The sequence below is a fragment of the Archocentrus centrarchus genome, chromosome 3, assembly GCF_007364275.1.
Source record: "Archocentrus centrarchus isolate MPI-CPG fArcCen1 chromosome 3, fArcCen1, whole genome shotgun sequence".
NCBI lineage: Eukaryota > Metazoa > Chordata > Actinopteri > Cichliformes > Cichlidae > Archocentrus > Archocentrus centrarchus.
The window spans coordinates 27100522-27120349 of NC_044348.1; the positions used below are offsets into that span (position 1 = coordinate 27100522).

The 19828-nt window shown below is 40.0% G+C and overlaps 2 protein-coding genes across 5 annotated transcripts in view; one reads left to right on the plus strand and one right to left on the minus strand.

The window, feature by feature from the left end:
* On the plus strand, positions 1-4582 carry LOC115776331 (ubiquitin-like protein 7). 2 transcript variants are annotated; one of them, XM_030723960.1, is made up of 11 exons: positions 1-56; positions 442-647; positions 787-906; positions 1000-1085; positions 2846-2930; positions 3019-3076; positions 3164-3297; positions 3470-3519; positions 3622-3798; positions 3965-4078; positions 4258-4582. In XM_030723960.1, exons 2-11 carry the CDS (start codon positions 473-475, stop codon positions 4396-4398), a joined length of 1140 nt encoding a protein of 379 aa, XP_030579820.1. In that variant the 5' UTR covers positions 1-56; positions 442-472; the 3' UTR covers positions 4399-4582. The 2 variants fall into 2 exon arrangements, with proteins under 2 accessions (XP_030579820.1, XP_030579828.1); XM_030723968.1 differs by lacking the exon at positions 1-56 and adding an exon at positions 298-320.
* Positions 4583-9067: 4485 nt separating this feature from the next.
* Positions 9068-19828, minus strand: part of shf (Src homology 2 domain containing F) — a 99522-nt gene continuing 88761 nt past the window's right edge. For all 3 annotated transcript variants that reach the window (XM_030758075.1, XM_030758080.1, XM_030758065.1), the window contains one exon: positions 9068-12474. In XM_030758075.1, the coding sequence (XP_030613935.1) occupies positions 12288-12474 (187 nt within the window). In that variant the 3' untranslated portion in view covers positions 9068-12287. The remainder of the gene's footprint in view (positions 12475-19828) is intronic.

The following is a 19828-nucleotide window of genomic DNA, read 5'->3' on the forward strand; positions in this document are numbered from 1 at the left end:
ACGCAACGTTAGACACGTGACTAAAACCAGGAAGTGGCTTCAGTATCAACAAAAAGGTGAGTGTGCAGTTCTTTGTATAAACCCTTCAGTTGTTGTATCTTTTCTGAATCATATTTTATTTTTTTTAACGAATTGTTTGAAATCAGCCATACCATACAACAAGAAACGTCTAAATTAGAGAATCTGCATGCTTCTTGAACCAACGCTAGACAGCTAAGTTGATCAATAACGCGATTCATTACGTCCTCTTAGAAAAGTTAATGAATGGCACGTTTTGTCGTGAGTCCCTCCTCTGGATAATATCGTTTCATGGGTCTAAGGTTTATTTTATGCTATATATGGTTCTGGTCAAAGAGATTTGCGTATCTTCACCTTAACGCAGAGTGAAACTGTACCGTTAGCTAACAGTTTGTATGTTGTGTTCCATCCTACCATGTTAAGCCCGTGGTCTGTGTAGCGTCATTAGGCAGAGATGGCCTCTTCAGAATGGAATCTGTCTTTGAAGCTGGTTGATCAGCCCAAGTCCACCTTCCAATTTCCTGAGATGATGCCAGGTGATGTTCCACCTGGAGGGTACAGGGTCGCCACGCTAAAACAGCTTGTTGCAGCTCAGTTTCCAGACTGCATCCCAGACCCTGAACTAATAGGTATGTCACCGTAATCAGTTAGCTGTCTGTGAAAACTGTGTGCGTCTTGGTGTGAAAATGGTTTGTTATTATTCCTCAAAATTAAGGCCATGCCAATGTATTATTTGTCTATAAAATTCTCTGGTTGTGTTTTTGCCAGAGTTGGTTCACTGTGGGCGTAAACTTAAAGATGACCTAACACTGGATGCCTGTGGGATTCAACCAGGATCTACTTTACACATCCTCAAAAAGACATGGCCAGAGCCAGAGAGCAGTCCAGGTCAGTGTGTATGCATCATTTAAGCGTTTAACTGTGTTTAAGCTGTAAATGACATTGAAAGTGGGAATCTAGATGTGTGCATGTGTTTTCCAGAGCCTGTAAACAGAGTTACTGCAGCAAGGGAGTTCAGGGTGTTTCATGCTGCTCTTCATTCTCTTAACTCTGCCTACAGGGACTCGGTGAGTAGAGGAAACACACAGACGCTAACTGAGCTGCTTGGGTATTCAGTTCATTTTAGTGGCTGTTAAAAAGAGCTTGATCCTTCATTCACTGCTTATGAGATTTCTTTCTACACAACAACCATTTTGGACAATGTCTAACTCTTCTGTTACAACTGAATTTTGAGAAGAAGGTACTTTCAACTGCTCCCTTAATCGCAAGGGGTTTTCTTAAGATGGATGCCCTTCCTGATGCAACCCCACTGGGATTTGTGTCTCCTCCTGGGATTGAAAACTGTTAAGCAAAACTGTAAACAAGCTGCTGTTTGAGCTAGGGCTGAATGGGACCACTGAAGGTATCTTTGAATTTCAGATACTGTCCTGCCAGCATCTGAAATTAGCTGCCTTACTTTCCAGAGTCTTGCCATATAGCAAGGCAGTTCAACATTGGAAGGAAAGTACCAAAGTGTTGACATTTTATATCTTGGAAAGACATGGTACCCATTCATTCACCACAAGCAAGCTAAAAACAGTTGGTCCCAAATATGAAACACTCAGCTGAAAATATTTTGTAGAGGTTACACAGCTGCGCCTGGTGCTTTTCTTTACAGTGTTTACATTTGTAAAAAGGAGAATAAATTGCTTGTGGAGGTTGTTGGCCTTGAACATACAGCTCTGTAGACATGTAGTTCCAGGAAAGAAATCTTGTTTTGTGCCGAGTTAAGGGAATAATATCAAGTGAAAACATGAATCAGCTCTAAGAATGGAAAAAAAAAAAAAAAAAAAATCATTTATAATTTATTGGCCATATGCCTCAGTTCTTGTTTAGGGTTCATCTCTTCAAAGCTTGCATAAAGTTATTTGACACAGGCACTAAATTTCAGTTCTGTTATGCTTTAAACCAAAAAAAAAAAAAGACTTTCCTTTTCTGTGCAGTACAGAAACGCTACAAAGTGCATTCATTTTCAAGCATTTGTCTTTGACCATGAGACAGTTTGGCGCAAGTGGCTGGATTCTTCTCCACTGTCTTTTGGATGATGTCACATCTTTATTCATAGGTGTTTACCTCTGATTGCATCACCCTAGTTGCATTTCAGAGATAGAGTAAACAGGACCCCAGGCAGCTAGCAGCTGCTTTAAACAGGAATACATTTAACTGTTGCAGTTTTTGCAGCTTTCCATGGCAGCAATGCACCAGCATGTTGGCTTGAAGAAAGATTGCAATAAATTGATTCTACATAAACTGCTCTAAATAACTCACCAGTGTTGATACTGCATTATATGAACACAGCTACTGGGCCACCTATACATTACACCTACAGGAGATCAGGATGGTAGAGGTTCTTTATATGCTAAAAATGGGTGATTTGTCATTTTTTGCCCTTTGCTAAGTGGTTGCTAAGCATGTATGATTCAACTTTTGTGGCTATAAATGAGAGGTTACTGTTACTGAAATGAAAACAATAAGATATTTTTGTATGGTGCTGTAGGTGCATAAATGCTAAAAATGGGTCATCTTAGCCCACTAGGTGGTTGCCAGGTAACATGATGATGTTATATTATCTGATATAGGTCAGAATATTCGGGGGCCTGAGATGTACCTGTGCACCAAGTTTGGTTTCTTAACTCTTGATGGTCTAGGATTAGTTTTCAGTCAAAAACAGAAACAGAGGTTTTATGTCTCATAGTAAGAAGCTATTACTGCTGTTACAGTAACCCTTGCTACATCATCACTACTTCTTCTTTTGCTATTACTTTTACTGTCTTTTCCCTACTTTCAGGTATATAAAATGCTGACAAACAAAGAGTCTCTGGATCAGATTATTGTAGCCACACCAGGACTCAGGTCAGACCCTGTTGCCCTAGGTAAGCCCGTGCTGAGTTTCAAGACCATCTTTATGCCATTTTGTTGTAACATGCAAATAGTAACAATTTCCTTTTAATTCACACTCAGGAGTGCTCCAAGATAAAGATCTCTTTGTGCAGTTTACAGACCCGAACATGCTGGATGTGTGAGTATGGCTTTCCTCTGATTTCCGCTCTGTTGCGACACGCAATATTCAAGCACAGTGCAGTGGATGCTTGTCTTTGTCTCATAGATTAATCAGTTCACACCCGGCCCTTGTCAATGCCATCATCCTGGTCCTGCACTCTGTGGCAGGCAGTATGCCCACTCAGTCCAGTGCCAGTTCTTCTCGCAATGTATCATCCAGTTCTTACAGCGATATGCCAGGTAAGCAATATCTACACAACTGAACTGAAGCAGCAGCATTTTGATAAAATGAACATCCACCTGCATCATCATCATCATCTAAAAGTCATTGTTTTTTTTCTTTTATTAATAATCAGTTGCGTTTCTTTTAAGTGAATGTGATATATCAGATATATCTTGTGTTTTTTGGCAGGAGGCTTCATGTTTGACGGCATGTCAGACGATGAGGATGAATTCCAGTCTGTAAGTCAATACTCAGCTGCAAACATCACGTATAGAAACACTGACGCTGTGTGATGTCTAGTGTTGCTAATGGCCATAACATCACCCGGTGTGCCTACACAGAGTAGCCCAGCAGGCCCCTCCAGCAGAGGCGGAGTCTCAGCGGGAATGCGACCAGTGTCCCTGAGCCACAGTGGAGCAACAGGACCGAGACCTATCACACAGAGCGAGCTGGCAACTGCTCTGGCCCTCGCTAGCACTCCTGACAGCAGCGCTGTCACTCCAACGACGACAAGCCAAGTGAGGGTTATTTCCACTTTCAAACACATGCATAATTCTTCAAAACACTGAACTGATGCAGGATTTACTTAAGATTAAAATGTTACACATTAAAATATTTTACAAAAGCACAATTCCTAACTCTCCTTACATCCTTACTGTGTTTCTCATTCTGCCTTTGATTAAGACGGACCCCTCCAGTGGCGTAGCCCCCATGTCAGCAGGGACACCAGTCAGTAACGATCTTTTCAGCCAGGCACTACAGCAAGCTCTACAAGCCACCAACATGTCTGCTCTGCAGGTGAACTAACTGAATAAATCCCACATGTATTCAGTTTATGGAGACAATGATTATGTAACTGCCTTTTTTCCCCCCCTCTCAGTGGGTACCAGGTTAGATATACAGTCCAGCTGCAAACTTGTTTAGACAGGGTGATCTTTGGATAAAAGATTAGACCTTGAACGTTTTTGTTTTGCTAGGGCCGCTGGCAGTCCCAGATGCAGCAGCTCAGAGATATGGGGATCCAGGATGAGGAGCTGATGCTGAGGGCGCTGCAGGCCACAGATGGTGACATCCAGGCTGCCCTCGAGCTCATATTTGCCGGAGGCCAGGGACTCTGAGCCCATGCCCCATGGACAGCCTTTTATAGATAAGAGAGCTGGAACAACAGTGCAAATTCTGAGTGACAGTATATCGACTTCTTAATGTTATGCAATACAGGACAGAACCAGTTCAGCTGACCTCCACAGGCCATTCGTTTCTTATTGATGACAAAACTCTTCTAATAAATCTGATCACAATTAACTTTTCAGCATTGTCTGTGCCAGATTTGCATACCTGGAAATGTAGACCTGATACAGTCTGCAGGTTTTTCAAAGTCTTAAATAAACAAAACTCAAAGTAAATTTAATTTAAAAAAAGGTATTGGCTATATTTTATTTACTGCCATAGATAGCAACACTAGTAGAGACAGTTCATTGACTCGTATGGGATGTGTTGATTGTTGGAACAGCTTAAATTAACAACAAAAAACTAAATAAGTTCCTTTTTCACTTAATGAACCGAGCTTAAGCATGTGCATGTGGCTCACTGTAGATTAATAACATTTCCACCACACCCTCTATAAAATACGTATTTTCAAGTTAGTTGTTTTTTGATAGAAATATATGTTTAAAAAATATTCAATTAAGTCAGCTCCAGAAATTTCCATATAATGCATTTAACATCCATCCATCCATCCATCTTCTTCTGCTTATCCTTTTCAGCGTTGCGTGGGTTTTCTCCGGGTTTTTCCCACAGTCCAAAGACATGCACTTCACAGTCCAGCATTTTCATTATCTGCCCTGCATATGTAATTCCCCTGTATGTACACTAGATGGCAATGCAGTAGTTTATTTCTGTGGAGACTCGCCTGAAAACCGTCTTCGCACACTTGCTGCCTTTCTTGTCCTGCAAATTTAGTCTTGTTTTTTTTTTTTGATCAATTCTCTGCTAAATGGTTTGTGTTTGAAACTGTGCTTCTTCATTTCTTTTAAAGAGGGACAATGCGCTTAGACAGCAGCATAAAAGAGGAAGATGCACAGATAAGATGAAAGCTTTATTAGCATTCACTGATGTTCCTGTGTTCGTTAAAGCATTGTTACATTAGCTGAGCCCTCTTTTTTTCCAGACTTATTACAGACAGATACATTTGCTTTGTTTTGTTGTCTCCCATCAGGGTGTTTAAGGGAAGGACATAATGTCCCCCCCCCCCCCCCCCCCCCCACACACACACACACACACACACACACACACACACACATACCCCCCACACACACACCCTTCTTCTGCTACCTACCGTCCTCCATCTACAGTAATTGCCCTGCTTAGTTTTATTACGGCATCTGTGAATGTGACAGCTCAATCAGTGGATTGGCCTTTCATGAGCACAGCACCCAAACAGCGCTTTGTGTCTGTCTGTCCCCATTACCATTTTATATGCACGCACACCTGCGGGCAATTTCCACCTCCAACTGCCTCCAAGGGTATTTTAAAAATAAAGCATTTCCATTCTGCTAAAGGAAACGGTGTCACAGGTTCAACAGAACAATAGTGAATAAAACTGACATTGCCGTTCTCGCATATTAAAAAGGAGACGGTTGCAGTCTTTCAGAAAGAACTGCAGAATTTGAAACCAACCGTGTTGCTACCGATCTGATTTCAGCTGCAGAATAAATTCAGTGCATATGCTGTTTTGAGTGCGCGTACTACTGCTGTATCTCAAGCGCAGCGTCCATACTATTCTGAACAATTTACTCTGGCAAATGGCTCTACGAGAAGTTGTCATGGAGATGCTCGATGGTGTGCGAAATGCTGCCACACATACAGTATGGAAAACATGTTATTACGCACCATATTTAAGTCCCTTTTGTTGTCAGCTGTGAGAGTAGTATTGACTGTGTTATTCCTTAGCGCCTTGCCTGAAATTTAAAAGCATTATGGGGACTACTGGCACCTGTCAACTGTTTTGATCTCTCCATTTAAATATGATAAAAACATCTAAACAGTAGATTAAATGGACTTAAATTGTACAGAAAATACACCTTGATGTAGCATTAAAGCATTTTCACATGAAAGAGATGGAACCAGCAACTTTGAGGAGCAGATACTGTCAATTTTTTGCCTATTTACCTGTATTTTTCTTAGATCAATATGGTCCCCATTCACTGGGCTTTGCCATTATTATCACAAGGTGCCTTCACTGCACTGCAGCCCTCCATGATAAAGGTTTTGAATAGATTTGATGACAAATCACATAAATTTGAAGACTTCTGGGCAAAGCCAGGAAATGGCTTAAACAACTGGAAAGAGGTCTTTTATAATGAATCAGGCCCTGAGCTTTGAAGCTGGCACAAATCTGCCCAATTATTCCCACAATGACCTGGGATTCAGGTAATGAGCACAGTTCTGGGGCATGTCATTAAGTGCAATATATTAAGCCAATAGAAATCATTAATGCCAGGGCTTTTGAAATGGTGTAAAAGCTTGTCTAATCAAGCAGCTTCACAGACAAGCAGAACGTTGCCAACACTATTCTCTTGATGAAATCATCTGACGTACTGTGCAGCAGGATAGGATAGAGTTGGTATAATGGCTTCCATGTGCTTTTGTTTTTCTGAAAGAAAGCAACTCACATGTTATTAGCATAAAGTCTGTTACCTGAGATTGCTTTCTGCCCATCGTGACTGAGCAGAATATGAAATGAGCTTCTGATGGACACGAGGCCGTTTTATCCCCTTGTGGCCCATTCATTGCTTTCAAGCCATGCTTTTATTCTTTAGCCTTCTTTTGCAGCACACTTTTTGCACACAAAAGGTTCTTTGATGCATTTCATCCAGGGTGCTTTAACCCTTGACGGAGCTTCTCTGGAGAAGAACAGAGCTAAAGCAGAAAGAAGGGTAAGTATCCTAGAGAAACTACTGAGGGTACAAAGCTTGCTTGAACAATCCACAGTCGTGCATGTCAGGTTAACTGGTGATTCTAATTTGGCTTTAGGTGTGGATGTGAGCATGTGAGATTGTCTGTCTCTCTGCATTAGCCCTGTGTTGGACTGGCAACCTGGCGAAGGCGTACCCCGTCTCTCACTGTGTGACAGCTGGGATAGGCTCCAGTTCCCTCCATGAACCTAAGTTGGATAAGTGGTTAAACAAATAGAAACCTTATTTTGACAGAAGTTGTGTTAGGGATAAGAAAATCAACTAAAATGTAAACTGTCAATGGTCACTGTCATTTTACATATTGTAGAGAGTAACATTTCAGGATTTTTAAACAGGGTTGTGTGGTGGTTAGCACCTTTGCCTCACAGCAAGAAGGTCCTGGGTTCGAATCCACCTTCTGACTGGGGCCTTTCTGTGTTTGCATGTTAAGTTTTCTAGCTTCCTCCCACAGTCCAAAGACATGCAAGTTTAATTGGTGATTCTAAACTGGCTGTAGGTGTCGAATGTGAGGGCAAGTGATTGTCTGTCTCTCTGTGTTGGCCCTGCGACAGGCTGGTGACCTGCTCAGTGCCCCCTGCCTCCTGCTCTATGGCAGCGGGGAGAAGTGCCGTGTCCCTGAATAGGGTAAGTGGAAGAAAATGGATGGATTTTTGAACATAATTTTGGTTAAAAAAAAAAAAAAAGTTCAAAAACACACAGTTAACCAAATGTTGTTGCTGTTGCATAGTTAGATGAGGCAGTAGCTGCAAATACTCTTTCTGTAAATTACTGAAAAGCCAAGCTTGAAGTGTATACATTACAGATACTGCCTTTCAGATGACCAAAGAGGCTGCAAAAGTTCAGTGTTTCCTTTCATCAACCCCCACCCACCCTTAGTGCTTTCCCCAAATGCCTGCAAGTTCTGTTGTGGTCAAAATGTTCCCTGAAAAAAAAGAAAGCTATTTATGCTGTCACAATGCAATCCTTCACAGAGTGATTTTATGGTAAGGGATCAGGGATTCAAATTACTTTCAACAGCTGGACTTAGCATATGATAGTGCCGTGGTGAATTGATTGAAAAGTGAAGAATGTACTGAGAATAGTACAGCTTTTTACTGATTTTACAGATTTACAGTGTATGTTGGGGTATAACATTTTAGAAAAGTAAATTTGTTGTCCCATTAAACAAATTAACATCTGATGACACAGTTTTTCTTTAAAAACACAAACCTATACACAAAACCATCAGCAGTGAAAATTAATACTGTTGCTGTCTCTTCTTTCTTGACCAAGAAATCTGTGCTCAATCTGTCACTTGAGGCAAAGGCTTTTTTTTTCAAATGCAAATCATGTATGATTCACACTTAAGGGAAACTAAATCTAGGATGGATGAATATACCTATATACATATAATGCTACCATACTAGTTTGTACTAGAATCAAAAGGCGTGATAAAAGGAAACAAGGAATCTGTCAATTAAACTTCAAAGACACATCAAGCAAATGCTACTGGAATCAACGACAGAGTGAAAAATATATTACAGGACTGTGCTACAAAGTGGATCAATAGAGAACAACAAGGGTTGCAGTACTGGCTTGATAATAGCTTCAGCATTCTGTCCTTGACTCAAACAACGGTCGCTCTTCCCTATTTATTGAAGGGCCTCACCATGGTAACCAGTGATGGCTGAGATTCTGCAAGTTTTTTTTTTTTTTACTAAATAATTATGTTTGCTTTTTGTCAGTCTGTATAAAACAGGGAATATCAAATCACACATTAAACTCATAAACCCAACTTTTTTTTTTTTTTGTAATTTTTTATTTTGAACCTTGATGCCTCTATGTCCCCATACAATACATTCAATATATACATTTGGCCATGAGGGACTGTACAGAGATATGTTAAAGTAGTGCATACATACATGGCACAAAAATGTACACAAAGAAAACTCATAGATGCCACTTTACCACAGTAAAGTGATACACTCAGGGTAAGTCAGTGGCTGATGGCTGCTTACACCAGTGCACACGCAGACACACAAACACACACACACTCAACAAACACTGCTTCAAGCATGCACATTGTGTGTATGTACACAAACACACACAAGTTTTAAGACACTTCCGGGGGAGGGGAAGGGTTCTTTCAGGTTCTCATAAATAGACACACAAATGTAAAGAGTGTCTGCTGACTGCAGCAAATCCCACCCCCCCCCTTTTTTTTTTTTTTAATTTTAGAACACGCTCCCCTCGGTCTCCTTTATTCTTCCTCTACATCTTTCCCATGTTCTCACAAAGCTAAGGCCTCTCTCTAGACAGTGCTGCCATCATACGCAGGATCTTTCCTATAGTAGGGTAATACTCATCAGCAGCAGTAACTAAATAAAGAGCTACTTTCAACATTTGATCGCTTAAGTAGTGAACATTCGTAACATAAAGAATACAACACATATAATTTACTTTAAATTTGCATTTCTTATTAGGATATCTTCTCTCGAGAAACATATAGGTCCACTTCAACAATGCACTATTCCTCGGTAAAGCTGTGGTGCCACGAGGAGACACCCTCAGAAGATAACATCTGTCTGCTCACTTACTGCACCAGCAAAATATACCTCTAAATACATACTATATTCTGCAATTTATTATTTTTTTACTAATGCCACTCTAGTGATTAAATTTCTTCCTGGCAGACATCTTGTACCATCACATTTGTCATTAACATTTGTAGGAGGCACACACCTGACATTTTCCCTTCAATGACTGTAGTTTGTGGTTGCATAGCGCACAGCTGAGATACAGACAAAGCCAAAGCTTAATTTGGCCTTATACATAGAGTGGTCATGCTCATGTAAGCCAGTTTCTAATTCTTAGCATCAGTAATTTTTTAGCTAGGACCAAAGCCTCCCCCACAACTTTTTTTTTTTTTTAAATTGCTCATTAAACCACTGAAATTTGCAGCTCATATAAATTGATAAAGATTACCAATGAAGAAGAAGTTTGGTCATACATGCATCAGGCAGCCTTATTAAACAGATTTTTGGTGCAACTACTGTTGGAAAATCAGCTTCTTTGCCTTGTAATTGTCAGTAACTTTAGAAGCAAACATGTCATTACTTTGAGTTGCTAAAATCCAATCTGCTTAATGAAGGAATACAGGGAGAAAGGAAAAAAAAAATAAATTAGTAAGCCATAAGGGCAAATCCTATACTTTAGAGTTCAGGGAGGGAAAAATAAGAGCTGATTATTAAAGAGGTTTGAGCAATAGCTGTCACCAGGTGCCAGCAGGATTAAAAACCCAAAACAACAAACACTGCAACTCTGAAAGTGTGTGCACACATTCTCAAGTGCATACAAACCCTGTACACACAGACATGTTGGACACATGCACACTCACTCACTCTTACACATAATAGACATCTGGAGATTTTAATGAAAAGTGGACGCGTGACAGGCGGAAGGTAGGTGGTTATCTGGTTCGGACAGGCTGCACTGTGATCGATGCGTGCGTGGACGGGTATGCAATCGTCTCTCACACGAGGTTTGACAATCCTGTTGGTCAGGAGATGCAGTGACTCGCGTCCCAGAGTGAGGCCACCGAGGCAAACTTGCATTTAGCAGAACTGGAAACAACAAAAATGCCAAAGCACCAACAGCAAAAAAGGCTGGAGTAGTCCCATAATACACGATCACATCGGCACAGAACGATGAGGGGGGGGGCAACGGGCCAATCACAAAGGAGTAACACATCAGTAATAATTACCCCAGAATAAATTACAGTCACAGAACAATTGTTAAAAGCAGAATTAGAAATCAACTGATCTAGCAGACTGATTTGACCCATGCATTTCATAAGGCATTAACCAAACATTTCTTACTGACATCGCACAGTATTATAATAGTGACTATACATACAATTGCTGATCTTAAAAAAAATCTGCATGTGTTTTTATAAAAAAAAAAAAAAAAAAAAAAAACATCAGATTAACTGTATTCAAAAACCATATTCTTAAAACTATGATGCATTCTTTAAGGGAATTGGGAATGTCGAAGGGAGAGCAGATCGATGTCTGCAATCCCATTGTACCTATTGATCTGCACATGGGCGAATGAAATTGATTTTCTGAGGTAGACAATACAAGCATATTTCATTCTCCCGATGCAAAGCCATTCTAAGCAGGGGTAGTAGGGATAATTTGGTCCATTTGGACAGGCTCTGGTCTCTAGCCTCAGCCAAATGTATTGTGTCGGATGGGCTGACCCATCCATCATGCTCTCCTGCCTGTCTCAACACCACGGTACTTACACTGTCACTGGTGTGATACACCCACTCGGTGATGGATAGCAGACAACATGCACTATGACAAGATAGAGAGATCAGTCTGCACAGCTCACAGGCTTGTTGTTTCCACGCAGCTGGGGACGCGCCATTCATACACAGCCAGTTTATTTAATATCCCGGCCACTGTATGAGGCTCACGTGGACAATATCGCTCGACATGCATCATAAATGTTGCTTCCCTTACAGAGGTCTTATAATCTTCAAGTCCCCTTTGCAATATGATTACAGTAGCAATAGAGCCTAATCAAACGAGATACTCAAACATTTCATACATAATCGTCATTTTGTGCACTCATACGAAGAGGGTACAACAGTTTATGATAAAAGGTAAATCCCAGTGACGAACATTAAGTTGTACCTTTCTTTTACTTTAAGTGTTAAGTGCTATGGGTAATCAGCTCAACAGTCAATGAAATGATGTTCTTCAGATAGTCAGTCTGATCTAATAAGCAGATGTCTATCATAAATAAAATAAAATAAAATAAAATAAAAAATTCTGCAAAACTGAGTCTGTATGTATGAGATGCAGTGGGCCTTCAAAACAGGTCTGGAATCTGTTGGCCAGTGAGGTGAGTCAAGATCAGCAGTTTAGGGTGCCACTGTTCATCTTCCCATGAGCCTAGTGGGCTTTGTCCAGAGGGACAGGAAACAGTGGGCCACAGGTTGGCCCAAAGAGTACTGCAGGGCACGTGCCTGCAGGACACCCAGAGCACTATAGTGTCCTGATGGCTACAGGGTAAAGCAGGGACATGTGTTCAGCACCCTTGATGGGCAGCTTGCGGCTGGAGTAGAAATGGATGATCTCAGGCACGCTGTCGAAAGGGCAGCTGTTTTGGCCCAGGATGTACTTGTTCTCCTTGGTCCGTGACAGCTTCATGTGCATGAAGCCCTGGCTGCTCCTGAAGACAGAGGAAGACAGAGGAGACAGACAGAAAAAAATTGTTCAGCTCAAAACAAGATGCTGATTTTTTTTGAAGATATAATGCTCACCATTGTAACTGCCTTAGCTTAGGTTGTTGGAATGTCATCACTTGTTGAATATTGTCCAGGCATCATCAAACTCTTTCTAACATTGCGCCATTTTATACAATGTAAATTCACTCATGATAAAAAGACTACATCCTCTGTCAATTCTAAGGTTTTACATATCAGGATATAATAAAAGATATCTAGTCCTTATCAGGTCTTAAATTTAGGTAAATATAACATGAGATGGCTCTGCGACAGATTGGCGACCTGTCCAGGGCTCCACCCCCTCCTGCAATCCTGAATTGGATAAGCAGAAGAAAATGGATGGAAGGGTCGATAACATGAAATGAACAAAAACTAAAACTGCAGAAGCAGTGTATCAAAAATTAAGTAAACCTTATGATTCAACTGCTGGCAGAACCACTGTTAGCAGAAATAAGTTGAACCAATTATTTTCTGCTTGCCTTTATCAAACAGATAAAGTCAAATAGTCTCACATCGTTGTGGAGGAATTTTGGCCACACGTCTTTAAAATGTTGCTTCAGTTCAACGAAGTTTGCATTCCTTTATGCACATCTTAAGGTCCCATCACAGCATTTCATTCAGATTGAGGTCTGGACTCAGCCATTCTGCTGTAGCTTTGCTGGTGAGCCTGGAATCATTGTCCGGTTGCATGACTCAGTTTCGCCCAAGCTTTAACTGTCAGACAGATGGCCTCACATTTGGCTCTAGAATAATTTGGTATACAGAGGAGTTCATGGTCAACTCAGTGACTGCAAGGTGCTCAGGTCCTGTGGCTGCAAAACAAGCCCAAATGTGGTGCTGTGCATTATGGGCCAAACATCTGTGAAAGGACACTGTTAGAGGAGTCTTGTAGTTTGTTCAGATGCATCTTTGCAAACCTAAGCTGTGCTGCCATGTTCTTTTTAGAGGTAAGAGCCAGTCCCCTGGCAACCCTTCCAAACAAGCCATACTTGTTGAGGCTTTTTTCTAATTGCATTGTTATGAACTTTAACATTTAACACGATAACTTAGGTCTGTAGAGACTGAGCTTGTTTTCAGTTTCTCTCAGCATTATATGATCTGACCTTGGGGGAAATTTGCTCGGATGTCAACTCGAGAATATTGGCAAATGAATGTTTTCCACTTGTGAATAATCTTTCTCGCTGTACAATAATGACATTGCTTGAAAATGGCCTTGTAACCCTTCCCAGATGGATGGGCAGCAATAAATTGTTTCTTTAGGGTCATTGCTGATGTCTTTCTTGGCATTGTGTTAATAAACACTGGAACACCGTAGACCTGCAAACTGCCAAAACCTCTGCTTTTATAGAGGTGGTCAGAGTTGCTGCTGATCAGTTAATTGTGTGCATTTGATTATCAGTGTCTGGCTGCTCTTTACCCTTTTAATTCTTTACCCTTTTAATGACTTTAGTAAGGGTGTTTTTCACACATTATTTCTACATGTTGGCTCATACGTCTTATTGTTGTATTTACCTCATTTTAAGACCTGCTAAGGACTGGATTATTTTTATTATGTATTGACACATAAAATCTTTATGAATAAATAATTTCATAGCTTTGGCCCAACTCTCCATATTGTTGGGACAAAGGGACCTCCATTGCTTTAGGCTCTGTAATTCATCCTAAAGGGATTTCACGATAGTCCGTTCAGCTGATGTAGAGACATTTCACTCAAAACCACAAATGTCAAACTGATGCTAATATAACTTGCCAATTTTTAATGTTCTGGATAGCTGTTGAGAAATATCAGTGTGAACCAAAGTGACGTACTGACCAATTAGCAGACCATTTTTGCCATCCCTAGAGTCACACCATTAGCATGACTTAAAAAAGAAGAAGGAAAAAAAAAGAGGTAAGAAGTAAGTCAAAAGCCTGACTCTATGGGACTCCCAACAGATCTCCTCTTTTTGTCAGCTCCCTGTCGTTTACTCCAGCAGCAGTTGTTCCCTACAGTATGTGACAGTGTTCTGAAAGCTGGATTACCTCTGATAACTTTGGAGCCAACTGGGGAAGGGACTAAAAGGCAGGTTGCTTAAGGTGCTGGGTTTCACATGCAGTGCATAAGGATGAGGCTAATGAACTCCCAGGATAAATCACTTAAGCTACAGCAATAAATGCACAGCAAATTAAAAGCTCCCTGTGTGTTCCAAGGAGCCTTCGATCAATACATTTTACAGCTTGCCAGTAATCTTCTGCTTTAAAATAGAAAATTACTTTCTTTTGACTTGGGAAGCGATGCAGCAGTAACCTTTAGTGAGGAAGTGATATAAAACTAATGCTCACTATAGCCGGTTCTATAAATATACTCTTTGGTAATTTGACAAATACATTAGCATAATAGCTTTTTCAAACAGCAGCTAATGCTTCTAGCTGGTTATGATTGCTTTAGGCTCAAATACAGTTCATTGACATTATAACCTGTCCTCAAAATAATGTGCACCAGCACTTTCAAGCCCACTAAACTCTCACCTACATTTTTCCCACTTTTTAAAAAAAAAAAAAACCTCTTATGCAAAAGTTACGTGGAGATATGTTTTCCCCACATTAAGCAATGGAGCTCTAAATTTCCACTAACCTATCAAGTAAAGACGAAAGCTTTAAAGGGATTTACTTATGGAGCCAGTCAGTGTTATCTACACTATTGCATTCTGTGTGTGTCAAAGTTGGTATTGAACAAGGCTGTTGTGAAAACTGTGCAAATGCAGGCTTAGTTATAGATAGTGTGGAGATCCTCTGACAGCAAGGAGCACTGAATGCACAATGGTCAAGGCTACTGATGATGCTGACGTTTGTCAAATAATACACTCATTTATGTGTCAGGCAGACACATGTAGCAACTAAAGATAAATAAATATATGTTTTTCTACTGGAAATATGTGCATATTTTTGTAGTTATGCCCATTATCTGTGATGAACAGGAGTGAGAACTTGGCTTTAGCCACCTGAAATGTAAGTCCATTCTTTACTTATCTGTTAATTGCATGTGTAAAGCCGGCGGATGTGTTTTCTCCCTGATACACAGAGAAAAACCAGAACAAAGATAGCACTGAGGTGAAGGATTTATATATATATATATATATATATATATATATATATATATATATATATATATATATATATATATATATTCTTTTAAAACAGAGATAAATACATTTAAACAGATTTTCCTTTATTTCTATGCATGAGCAAATCCTTTCAGGATTAGCATGATTGTCAGTATTAGTATGAATATTCAAAATAATTTAAAGCTATTTCAAATGTTTTTATGTATAAGAACTGAAGTAAAAAGCTGCAGGGTAAAGCCAAAAAACTGAAGTGTACATGAGTGCCACCTCTCCATTATCGTGCAGATTTCCAAATTTCTGTTGCCACAGGTCTCAAAAATGCTATGATTCTGCAAATGGTGCTATCAGAGCTCATTAAAAAATAATCTTTTCCTTCAAAGTGGATTTGATGAATCTTCACATGGAGCGCTGGGAGAAAGGTGTTAGGTTACACAGAGGCACACTTAAAAAGGCAAACACATCAATAGCATCATTTTTAGATTCCCAGCTGATTTTTCCAGTCAGTGCTCAGAGCTGCTTATTATGTTACAGTCCTGCAGAGACAGAAACCAGGACAACAGAGCAACAGAGCAGCGCTGCTGATAAAATGAATATGGGGCTATTTTTGAAAAGACAGGCCTTTGTGGTGTTATCATATCACTGTGTTTGCGGACTTATATTTGTCTAATCAGGATTAATCTGACTGGGGAGGTCTGCTGTCTTGTTTATTGAGGTTTATGACTTTGATTTTAACCGAGTACCACTCAGAGCAGGAACAGCCTGACAGCAATCACAGCTTATCTTCACCTTCCACATATTGGATTGCTTCATGATTGATACTCTCTGTGTTATGAATCTAAGGCAGCCGAAAACCCCCCCAAAACAAAGTCATCTGCCAACAAGATAATGAACCATTGCATAAAGGATGACCCTTTTAAGCATTTCTGGGCATCAGATGTCATATGTGCCCATTATTTCATATCCTTACTAATCTGTACATTAAAAACACTAAAGTAAGTGGGTAAGGTAGGTGGCAGACAAACCAACATACAAACAAAATAAAATTAAAGGTCAGGCCAGTTTTAGTTTTGTGCTCTGTGTAGCCATTTGTCTAATATGTGTCACAAAATATGAACCTGATCTTTTGCATCTAAAAATGATGGAGAAAAAAGTGTCTTTGGAGGTGTTGCAGAAGCAAGGACTTGTTGGTGTGTTCTTTCAATTGGTCATACAGTCACCACTTCTGGGCTTTTGCATCAAACAGTTTTTGGGATCTATTTCCTTCTTTCACTAACAATTCCCCTGCTCAGTGGAACAGTGGAAACATGCTTTGCAGAGCTCTATCATGACGTAAGAAATTGAACGACACTGAACTCTGAGTGCCCTGTGAAGGCTTTAATATGTTTCAAATATCAAAAAGGGGTTCTCTCCACTGAGAATAAAGGAAAGGAGCAGGTTGGGGGGGGGGGGGGGGGGGGGGGGTGTGTGAACATAAAAAAAGGGTTTAGGAGGGCAAAGCAGACAAAAAATGCTTTCCGTAAGGCCAGAGGATTCTTGAGGCAGGAGGTCTCAGCGACGTCTGTCTTTATCAATAATGCAATACGCATATGTGGCACCTCGCGGCCTCATACATTTTTTAACAACCTCAGACATGAAGGATCTTCACCTTGGGTTTTCACTCATTTTCTGTGGCAGCAGGGGAGATGGGCTTGAGTGAGGAGGCTGAACTTGGAGTCATAGTTGACTGCAAGGTATCAGCACCTGCCATTTCTACGAATCAGCATGATGATCATTTTCTAGGCTTCATCCGACTTACATCAAGGGCACACGATTCTGTAACCCAAGTGCTGAGTCACACACACACACACACACACACACACACACACACACACACACACACACACACACACACACACACACACACACACACATCTACACAAAGAGAGAGAAGCAGAACTCTACAAGAAACAAATGCAAATTATTTTCCTGTTTTTTTTTTTTCCTTTCACTGAAGGCATCTTCCCTATTCAGCAAGCAAATGCAAATTATGAATCTGCTGTTATTTGGGTCTATCAATCCAAAAATATGAGAAAAGTTTAACTCCTAAGATGTTCAGTTGCTTACAACTTAAAGATTTCGTATCATTAAAACCAGCTCTATCAACAGGGTGTGGAATAACATGGGAAACCAGTTTCCAGAGCTACTGGCACACCACAGATACCTCTGGGCAACATTAAACCTCATTCTATTCATTGTCCCAAAAATCTTTAAAGTCAAGCCTGGAGCCAACTATCTAACAGACAGGGAAAAGGTCTTTCTGCTGACTTAAAGTGCCCTCTTCCTTATGCTATAGTTCTCACTAAATCACAGAGTAAAAATCTGCACCAACAGTAACAATCTCGTTGGCATGGCCTTTCTCCTCTTCATCTTTTCAGGCTGACAAACAGCTATTAAAAAGGTATCACAGAAGCCACCCAACAATTAGCTTTTTCTCTTCAAAAGAGTAACCATCAGCACCAGCAGATCAGAAGGACCCAACCTCATGAAAATGCTTTACAAACTGCACTCTGATAGTACAGGCCATTATTAAGGGTCATCCGGACAGCTTTTAAATGTGGATTAGTGGAATAGCACCATTACTGAACTGGATAGATAGATAGATACTTTATTGATCCCACAATGGTAATTATATATATATATATATATATATATATATATATATATATATATATATATATATATATAAAAAAAACTTTTTTTGCAAAACTAGAAGCTTAAAACATGTTTTAACCTCACACCATTAAATACAAGTTTACAGACCTGCTCTTATCATGGCCTGGCTGTGTTCAGTGTGGAAAGAAAAAAAAAAACTTCACCAAATAAGTTTCAGTGGTTTTCCAGTGCCTCCAGGTCTTCCTCATTCCCCATCCTCACTTAGATAATCTAACAATCAGTTATTTCATTACGGGAGGTAACCCCACCGGCATTAGACAGTCTCCTTTTGAACACAGCCGAGAGATGGATGGATTAATACTCTCAAGCACAAGATATTCACAACATTTTCATCTTCCAAAATGGGGATTTTGCTTATTAGAGGGGCATTTGTCAAACTTGCTCTCTTAATTAGTACTCCCCACATCACCATCATCATCATGCTGCAGCAAGAACATTCACCTGCCATCTTTAACGTTTAATAAAAATCCAGAATAATTTATGTTTTTAGACCACACATTAAGGTTTACATTTTACAGCCATCAATATGTATCTTCTGTTGATACATCTAGTGCTCTTAGCATTCTTTACTACTAAATGATGTATTTCTTGCTGTTTAAATTGAAATTATTATATATTCCTTCCAAAGAAAACTCCTTTGGCCTTAATTTCTCAGTAACTTCACATTACACTGCTATGTGTGTCAGCCTTTTTTCTCCTTTTCTGTATTGCATTTAGGACAAATATTGTGCAATGAAATGTCTGCGTGTTAAATTTTTTTTTCAATATTTTTTTTTTAGCTTATACTTATTTCATGTAACATGCTTACAGCTGATACAGGAACCTACATCTTTGTGACATGTTTGTGACAAGATGTCTGCATTTTAAAATGTGGTCGTATTCCACTAGTCAGACAAATATTGTCCATGGTTTGCAGTCATCCAAAAGCCAGAGCACCAGGTCAGCATCCTAACAGTGGGCAAGTCTTTTTTTTTTTTTTTCTTCAGTCAGCCAGGCAGAAAAAGAAGCAGTCTTACAGATGATCAGGCGATGAGACAGGGAGTTAGACAGGCAGTCGGCTACGCTAGCATCAAGAGAATTGGAGGAGCAGCAAGCAGAATTATTATCTTTCTCTTCCAAGTTATATAAGCCTCCAGTAGGATGAGCTCCACTCTGAGAACAAAGGCTAATCAAAGTCTCTTTACATATTGTGGTTTGATTTCATCTGATGGTTGTCACACAGTTGCAGAGATTTTTCTAAATGTCATGTGGTTGAGTCTTGGTTGCAATGTTTAATGGAGCATCTATAAAGTCAATGTGAAAAGATTTGTTAACAGATACTGAAGCCAGTTAATCGCAGTTGTTTTTGGAAAGCTTTCAGGCTGTTGCATATTTCTGATTATGTTTCTGAGGCTGTAGCCATGACACCCGGTAGCAACAACCATCAAAACAAACCCAGCAAAGCTCCACATTCCCATCAAAGCGATGAGATGGGACTGCACTG